Source organism: Opisthorchis viverrini (assembly GCF_000715545.1).
Source record: "Opisthorchis viverrini unplaced genomic scaffold opera_v5_309, whole genome shotgun sequence".
Lineage (NCBI taxonomy): Eukaryota > Metazoa > Platyhelminthes > Trematoda > Opisthorchiida > Opisthorchiidae > Opisthorchis > Opisthorchis viverrini.
Genome location: NW_008751967.1, coordinates 29,949 through 39,813, shown reverse-complemented (window position 1 = coordinate 39,813; position 9,865 = coordinate 29,949). Strand labels below are relative to the sequence as shown.

The window sequence follows — 9,865 nt, the reverse complement described above, 5'->3', positions numbered from 1 at the left end:
GTCCACAAGCATGACCTCACACTTTGTGGGTGCAAAGTGCATACCAAAGGACGCGATGACTTTGGTCAGTTCATCCAAGAATACTTGCGCCTTTTCCTTCTCTTCGAACATGAGAACGATGTCGTCTGCATATTCCAGATCGACAAGGTTTTCTCCACAGGCTATTTGAACACCAGGGTTTTGAAGACCCTCCAGCGTTCGCCTCATTATTTCATCGATCACAAAGTTAAAAAGGAATGGAGAGAGTGGGCATCCCTGACGGACACCGCTTTGTGTACGGAAACTTTTGGAGAGCTCTCCGTACACTCTCACACGTCCAGAAGTCGGAGAATACAAAGAACGTATTATGTTTACAAACTTCCGGGGCATTCCTTGGTGGGCAAGCGTCTCAGAACAAACAGGCCGATCAACCGAGTCGAATGCGCCTCGGAAATCCAGGAATACTAGAATTGTGGGTCGCTTATACGTATGAGACTATGCCCCAGGACTAGAATTGTGGGTCGCTTATACGTATGAGACTCTGAATGCCCCAGGGACGCTACCCAGCATAGCTCAATGTGTCACGGAGGCACACAAACCGTCACACTGCGGTAAGGTGCGGTCTCTTCGTGACGAATATGCACACATTGCTTATCGACACGGAAGACTTAAAACCGCATCACTTCGCCGTCTGGCCCAAGTAGTTCACAATACAACCGACAGCGTTCTCAATCTGTCTGAATCCAATAGGGAGACTGATCAGCCTGATGTGACTGAAACAGCCGGACGTCAGCCCGATATTCCTCAAGCATCTAAACCTTCTTTGTCACCGTTCTCCAGAAGACCAACCTAATTATCCTGAAACTCTAGAACACCGACGCATTCATCCTTAGAGTTAGAGAAACAGAGATGCCTTATTCACCAAATCATCTCCTATGTCAGTTCATGCGTGCCCATTCAAACGATACCGGGGTGAATATCATGATTGTTGTCTGCTTATTATTGCAATCACCTTATTTAGTCGTACCGAATCTTTGTATATTTCAGCTCATTCACGCTCGTTCGTAGACAAGTAATTCGTTGTTTAATCCCGACAACTAGGACTCTCTTCTAACTCGTTCTAGGGCGCATTCTGAGCGTCACAAGGAGGTGGAGTGGTGGATGGGGCAAAAACACCTCGGTAACTATCAGCAAGGAAAAGAGATGCCTAAAAGACTGCCAAAAGTGATTCGTCAGGAATCGTAGGGTTGTGGGTTCCGCCTTCGGTTCGACCGTAGATATGGGCACAACAATTTCATAGGACCCTGGGCCCCCTTCAAAAGCCGCATCTCGCTGTTTATTCAGGCGCTTCAGATCGCTTGGACGCTTCTATGACGGGTAAGCTAAATAATCAACGTCACGCTGAGTTCGGGCGTAACGCGGCCAGAGCGTGCGCCTTTTCAAGGAAGCTTCTAGAGTGAACCAAGGCACTTGTGATCGCGACGACCTGAAAGGTTAGTGAGAATATGAAAGTGGTTGGCTTCCATGATCCCAATGATTTCACCTTCTGGTCCTCAGAGCAGGGGTTGCAGAAAGCTACAGCTAGTCCAAGGAGCTAAGGTAGCGGTTTGTTGCAGGATAGTCGCCACAGTGGAGGCTAAGCCCGGGTACGCCAGTCTTATCAGTGGATCGCAAACACAACACCTCTAACGACACCAGCAATAATACGCTTTTGCCCAGCAGGGAGCGGATTGTGGCGTCAACGAACGCGGGACACTCATTCGTAAAAAGCAAGTCCAAAACTGCGGGGCGCTTGCCACAGGTGAACCTCGTCGGGATGCAACAGGGTTGGTGCGATCCAGTAGTGGATATGCTGTTTCGAAGAACGGAAGGTGGATAGAGATCACCAAGTGATACTTGGAGTGTTAGAGTCGGCGGTGAAGCATCGGTGTTGAACACTGATGTCATGCTGTCGATGATGATGATGATGACGATGATGATGATGATGAATGATGATGATGATGATGCTGATGATGATGATGACGATGATGATGATGATGAATGATGATGATGATGATGCTGATGATGATGATGACGATGATGATGATGATGAATGATGATGATGATGATGCTGATGATGATGATGACGATGATGATGATGATGAATGATGATGATGATGATGCTGATGATGATGATGACGATGATGATGATGATGAATGATGATGATGATGATGCTGATGATGATGATGACGATGATGATGATGATGAATGATGATGATGATGATGCTGATGATGATGATGACGATGATGATGATGATGAATGATGATGATGATGATGCTGATGATGATGATGACGATGATGATGATGATGAATGATGATGATGATGATGCTGATGATGATGATGACGATGATGATGATGATGAATGATGATGATGATGATGCTGATGATGATGATGACGATGATGATGATGATGAATGATGATGATGATGATGCTGATGATGATGATGATGATGATGATGATGATGATGATGATGATGATGATGATGATGCGTTAGAGTCGTCAAATAATACGGAATGAGAGTAGTCAAGTGTGAAAAAGGCGGAAGGAATTCAAGAGGAATACATCACTCTGTGGAGTGAACGACAGAGGGCGGTAAACAAGAGCAATTGGGAGACGGTTATTATCCCTTAATTCTGGAGGGGGCCAAAGGGTTGCGAAAACGGTAACATACGTACATATAAGCCAGAGAAATTAGAATGTCACTGTTTGTGTAAGCACACATGCCAACAATGAGCCCGTGTGGTGTACATTTCGCAGCCTGGGAACGCGATCTCGTAGCCGTCGAACCCGAGAACAATTTCTGTTAGCCAGGTAACTTCTTCCGTGATATTGGCAGGATTACTGAACTGGATGCACGAGAGTGAGGTAGCGTTTGCTGAAATTGACGACAGATTGAGGTCTATGGGTGGGAAGGGGCGATGAGGTTACGGGAGTACCAGTGGGTGAGGCATACATGAAAAGCAAGCAAGAAGTATCAATTTTGCAGTAGTGGAGGGCTTAATTCAGACGATAGAAGGACGGGGACTGTGGCATTAAAATTCATCACCATCATCATCTAGGACGGCGAAGCATCAGTGTTCGAACACTGATGTTGTGCTGTCGACTGAGACTATGGTTCTCATCATTACCAGAAACACCACGGGAGAGCGCAGGTGATTCATTACTGTACACTAATGCCAACTTAACTGAAAAGTCCTGTAATGAAAGGAAAAAAAGGTGTGGCGAACTGTTTACATCGCCAAAACTCAGTCATGCAGTCTGGACAGAAACCGCCGGCATGAACATCGGTTGCTCGTTATATCGTCCTGTCTCCAGCCAAGCACGGAGAGGTTTACGTGGACCCCATCCTGGAAGGCAAATAGCACCAATAGCGCCTAAAAGTTTCATACCATGCTTCCTTCCATTGTGCCACCTCTGGATTACCGCTATTCTAAAGCATGGGGAAAATGCGCGTCTTAGGAGAGGGTAAGTCGGCATGGATGGTACACGACCCATTTACATTAGCTTGGATGAGTGGACTTATTCTTTGAATCATTCTATGTCGTCTACAAAAGCGGTGACTTCAAGGAGATGACCTTTCCAGGAAAAAAGAAATGTAATAGGCGCGCGGATATTATTACCATTGACAAGAAATAAGACACAATAAACCAACAGCATACACGAGGAAGTAACACTTCCTGAGTTGCACAGCATCGTTATAAGGTCCACAGACCACTTACTCGGCAAAGCGCCTTGCATTACGAACACCGAAATACCTACCACTGCCTCGTGAGTCAGACTTGAGTAAAAGGCTCAAGGCAGGGTACCATTTGATAATTTGAAAAATTTAGGCCGATAAAGTGGCATAGATCTCAAAAAAAAATGTATATTAGGCTGTAGTCCGGGGTGTTTTGTTGTGCGGATGTGAACAGCAGGACTGAGTCTTCAGGTGGCCGGCACCCACCGTCTCAGAAACGTAGCTCGTGTCGGCCGGTGTCGGCGAATCATCCTTAGACCCAGAGAACGAAATGAAATCGACCAAGAAAAGTCTGGGTGCTATCGATGCGATTCAACTTCTAGAATGGGGTCCGCGTGATCTCCACTGTGCATTGTTGGAGACACTGTGACATATAGTTTCATGTTGGTATCAATGGCGTCCTTGTTGTAAGTTCGTATCCAGATTGCCTGAATAAGCATCTGGAGGTGTAGGCGCCTCGGAACGATTGTGGTAGGCTAGCACTAAGCCCCTTCCTATCCACTTTAGTTTCTCCTTCACAATAAGACTTCCAAATAAATAATGCTTGCACGGCAGTAAGGCATCCGTGTTTTGTTGTCAATGGTGATGATGATGGCCTACATAAACCCCATTTATCACATGGGGAAACAATAAGTAAGAGTGAACCTTGCTTCATTGCTCGCCAACGTCAATCATCAAGCCATTCCCACCCTACAAGGAAACGTCGTCGGACTGACTGCCTTGATCTGTCCTGATGTCCTGATGAGGCTTGACCAAACCGTTACCCGTTATTACCGACCAAAATAACGCACCGATAAATCTTTTCATGAAAGTTTAGTGTCCGCATTCTTTCAGCTTAACAGACGCACGATGTCTGTTCCGAAGTTATGCTCCCGTAAACTCTCGGAATCCTACACCATGCATGTGACAATTGCCAGTGAGTACGGGCTTGATTGTAATGGCTATCACATTTCGCAGCTAAATGGGGCAAGAGGAGTCTTACAAGGCACAGTGTCCTCTGATAACCGGAGCACACACCGACGCAAGAACAATCTGTGACGTGACAAAAGCTTACTTATCGTTTGTTTAAAAAACATTCTATGGCCTCCTCCATCGCTAATCCGATGCTCCTATCAGATGTAAGAAATCTTTCGAAAATAGCAATGATCAAAAATCGAAGACACCTTGATACACCCTGCTCAAGGGTTAGGTTTCTCAATCTTGGCAACCAGCTGCAAAGACAATCTGATTTCACGTCAATTCCGTAAATTAGCAGACGTTGCCTGATCTTCCGCATTCGAAAGGCAGCTTCGTTTTTCGCCAGACAACCAAGACCGATGCAACCGTTCAAAGTGGCGAGTTTGTCACTTACATCAATCGGTTCGTCCGTGAACATTATTGACGGGTCCCTATTGACCTTAAAGCTCTTCACAATTGTAAAGAACACGTCATCATCATCATCACCATCATCAATGTCAGCTGTAATAGCCGCGTACTCGTCGTACGGTGGTTGTAGCTGTCACAGTTTCGTTCGCCTATTATTCAGGGAGGTGGGGTAGGTAGCTGTGCATTGGAGGCGGAAGCTGATAGATTAGTGCGTAAATACAGCATTGTCAGTGGACTGTTAAGTGGGGGGTGGTAAGGGAGCTATGCATTGAAAACAATAGCTTGGATCAACAAGCGTCATTGAGGGCGCGACTGGGCCATGTCTGACAATGTCTCTAGCCACTGATGTGACCCGTCTCGGGGTTCCCATCCAGGGAGACGGCAATGACCAGCGCAGCTGAGTTTGCTGGTAATGGCTTTCATACTTCGCTGCCAAGTCATTGTTTGATCGCCTCTGGCTCCCTTCCACCCTTCACGTGGTTGTGCGAGAAGAGCCCTTCGAGGAAGTCGATCGACTGACATACGCAGCATTTGGACAAGCCAGCGCAACCTGAGCAGTGTGATCAGTTCATCTATCGAGGGTGAGTTATTTTTCCCGAATACCAGTCGATGTACTTCAGCATTGCTGATCCGGTGTTCCCACCAGATTCGGACAATGCTCCGAAGACATCGATGGTCAAACACTGAAAGTCTTTTGACTTCCTGAGCGCACAGCGGCCAGGTTTCTGATCCATATAGTAATATGGAGCGCACCGCAGCATTGTAAACTCGATCCTTGACAGAGAAGCTGATGTCACACCTACGCCACAGGTGACGCAGGTTCACAAAAGCCGCTTTGGCCTTCCCAATCCGGATGGAAATATCATCTTCGGCCCCAGCGTGCGCAGATGCTGATTCAAAAAACCGACGCCGGACGAATGTTATAATTGTTGGGCCAACGAGGAAGGAATTATTGATATAGAGAGAGGGGGAGAAAACGTACATGGGAGAGGAAGAAGGTAGGCGGCATCAGTGGCCTGTTTTCGCTTACCCGGCTGTATGCAACAAGTGAGGTGACCCGGTTGATGGCACCACGCGACGGCCGATGTGGCGTGAGAATATTGTTACTGTCATGGTTGTATGTGGGCTCGGCCGCCACAGCACCCACACCTAGACAGGAAGATTAGGGTACTCAGCGAAAGCCTTTGGCTATCCGCAAGGCCGCGGTGTTTTACAGGAAATGCAAGTGCCACACACCCTCCAATCCACAACCTGGAAGGCCAGGAGAATGTGGTAGTCACACCTCTGGTAACTGAACAAACTGGTATGAGACTGTGAATGTCCCATGGGCACCCACCAGTATAGCTCAACCGTTCGCGGAGGTACACAAACCGTTAGGCCACGGTAAGATCCAGGCTCTTCGTGACAGATACGAAACTCTTAGTTAGACCAGGATTTGTGTTCAAACATCATTGGTCGACTGACGCTGTCGTTGTACTCGACGGTCAGTCGAGTCAATTACGACCTTTTAGTTAAGAAAGAATATGACTGTTGGCTACGGAAAACAGTGGCGCTATTGTGCCGCAAGTTAAAGACTGGGTCTACACACATTCTTCAGGAACCAGTTGTATTTTCGGAGTATTGCTCAGGTAAGACTAGGGATGCTGCACCTAGTAGGCAGATGTCGCGGTGGTTTTCGGCAGTACACAGCCGCTTCTGGAATTTTCAACTGCTGTCAACTTTATTAATGCTCCAATCCATTTCCCTCAGTTATTCACCATTCATCACTTACCTTCCAGTGAAAACGTTTCAAGGCAAATTCATTATTCTGCTCGAGTCCGGAGAACAGATGAATTTTGAGTTAAAGTCCATCTGTTTTTACCACCTAGGATACCAACATCCAGCGAGTATGCATACTAAATATTGTCTTGGTGCGTTTGGATGCTTAATCGATGTGGTTCTTATAAGCTTCCGACTACCAATTTGCCTTCAATGAGCATGACTTCGGATAAACAGAACGGTTACATAAAGGATTCACACTAGAGAAATTCACTTACATTAAGTGCCTGCATATCCTTATGGTATTCATCTTCAAAATTCCTGGCAAGTGCTTCAAATATCCGGTGGTCCGTAATAGACGCTCCATGTTTTTGATCCAATACATCAGCTATAGCATCACGTGCATGGTTAATCAAATATGCAACAGCGTCTCCACCATTAGGAGGCTGCGAACTCAGTAAACCAATCAGTCGATCGACCTCCTTGCGAAAATATTCACGTTTGTCGGGATCAGGATCACATGTGGATTTTTTTTTCAAGGTCTGTATTCAAATTAGGGGAAACGAAGGCCGAGTAAAGCAAGCAGGTTGAAATTACCCAGGGTACGGAATACGAAATACAGCAATTCACAAAGTGGATGAGATGGCTCAGTTGTCAGAGCGCGAATTTACTGACCGGAAGGTCCGTGGTCCGCACCCGACCTCCGCCTCTCGACTTTCCTTGTCTAGACTTGGGCGACCCGGCATATCCCACCCCTGGTACTTCATTTGGGTGGCATGGCAGCTGGGCACTGAAAGGGTGTTGAAGCTGAACGATTGTCTTATTATTATTGAGTCACAGAGAGAAACTAATGATACCGATGAGTGATAATGGAACATAGTTCGATACGTTTACAGCCCTGAGCTGTAAATATTATACAGACTTCAGTCTTGACACAATCGATCGCCCACGAGATAACAGTACCTTTCAATTCCGAGAGGAATAGCACTGAATTTGGTGCCAGTAACTAGGTAGATGATAGGCCACTCAAAGACTGCAGCACAGTTACAGGTTCAGAAATAATTGTAGGCGCAAGGCGCAAGACACAAGGAAATCAAAATCAAAAGATTCAGCTGGAATACCCGTCCGGTGACTAGCTGCCATGCCACCCAAAGGAGCCACGAGGGACTGGATACTGCCGAGTTTCACAAGCCTAGACAGGGAAAGTCGAGAGAGGTCGGGTTCGCGATCAGATTATTTAACAGTGCTTACGCTTCGCCCTCGTGTTCACGTATGAAGAACATGAGGTCTGTATACTTCAAATCGACAAGGTCCTCACCAGCGACGAGTTGAATATTAGTGTATCGAAGACCCTCAAGAATTGGCCTCATTATTTTACCGGCGACGAAGCTGGGTGAGAATAGAGAGAATGGATCCCCCTGCCATACAATCTCAGTGAATGACTCCCAAATCATTCCCACACGTCCGGAAGTATGTGAATATTAGGACTGGATTGTTGTCAGAACCACCCGGTACCACGCGAAGTAAGCAGTCCTCGTCCACCCAGTAGACCAGTCCAAAATGACAACGGAAGAATGCCGGGTGTAAATTTACCATGCCACCTCGAACATTCAGGAGGGATACAACTACAGGAGGTTACGAAAACTGGAAGTCCAAATATACAGTTAACTCTAGGCGTGGAAGCGTCAGTATTTCTTCGTCTCCCAGATGAAGCACGAACAGTCACTCACCCTGATAGCTTCCGATATATCACTATAAACGCCAACCAAATCGTTATCCATTTTGACATACTCGCCAAACAAATGATTCTGGCGCGCCCTTTTGATTATCTGAAGGGCTCGTTAAGCGGTACCGGACGCTTACCTTGTCGTCTACGTCCGTGATGTTTAAGACATAAACAACGTCGAAAAGGAAATAGTCCTTCAAGACTCTGCGGAGTGCATCGAAAGCAATATATGTTCTGGTGAACGGTATCACCAGAGCCAACAGGGATTACCTGGCATGACCCATGTGAGAGACGTCATAGACAGTTGGACCACAAGTGTACCATCTAACTTTTATCCCGCTCTCAGGCACAAAGTCCTCCTACGGGTGCGACATACATTTAGGGTTAAAAAAAACAAACCTTCCGAGACGTCAGACTGTTGAACAACCTCAGATCGGGCAAGGACACTCGGTCGGATGGGGTCGGGACCCGCCATTTTGGTTGCGTACGCTTCTCCATAGCTTAAGTGCTTGAATTCCAATTACCTCTAGGTAGTATTCATACCTTGGGGTTCTCCTGAGTACGATGAGCACTGTAACACGGTATTCCACCTACGATAAACAGAAACCCCGAGTGCGGTCCGCAAGAGCGCAAAATTCGAAAGGCCCATACGTGTGGCTCTACGAGTCGAGCACCAAGCAGCGCATATGCCGAGCAACATGATTGGCTGAAGGCGCCGAGCATCTGAGCACGAACATTTGATTGGACGCTGACGACGCCCAGTATTCGCACAATGGAATTCAATTTACCAAAGCTTTGACGTGCTCCTGATGAACTCAAGAATCACTGAACTGAGTTCAGAGTACCAGTACAAACTTATGAGTACTACTGAGTCGTCCCTGCGGCGTCAGCGATTCTGGGAATTTTTTTCGCCACATTTTATTTGCCAAAAGCATGACCGCTTCAGTGGGCAATGAGCTTTGGCAAGCTGCAAAAATGTGGGGGGAGATTAGGGTAGTTTTGAGTTTGAGTAACAAAATGCAACATTTTGGCGCAAAAATTTTACTCGAGTCGTGGGGGGAGATTAGGGTAGTTTTGAGTTTGAGTAACAAAATGCAACATTTTGGCGCAAAAATTTTTACTCGAGTCGCAAGCTTTTTTGCGGCCAATAGTTTTTAACGCGACCGCTTACCTTAAAAATCACCTAAGGTTTCTCTTGGGTGGAATACATAAGAATACAGCATTTGGTGGCAGTCACCCGAAAATCTTAGGCCTCCCT

The 9,865-nt window shown here is 46.6% G+C and overlaps 1 protein-coding gene across 1 annotated transcript in view; it reads right to left on the bottom strand.

Moving 5' to 3' along the window:
• The window catches only part of T265_09842 (hypothetical protein), a gene marked incomplete at both ends in the record, with an annotated part of 63,801 nt that extends 54,533 nt beyond the window's left edge, over window positions 1-9,268 (bottom strand). The window contains 2 exons of the mRNA XM_009176035.1: window positions 7,160-7,423; window positions 8,612-9,268. Of these exons, the coding sequence (XP_009174299.1) occupies window positions 7,160-7,423; window positions 8,612-8,662 (315 nt within the window). The remainder of the gene's footprint in view (window positions 1-7,159; window positions 7,424-8,611) is intronic.
• Between the last annotated feature and the right edge of the window lie 597 nt (window positions 9,269-9,865).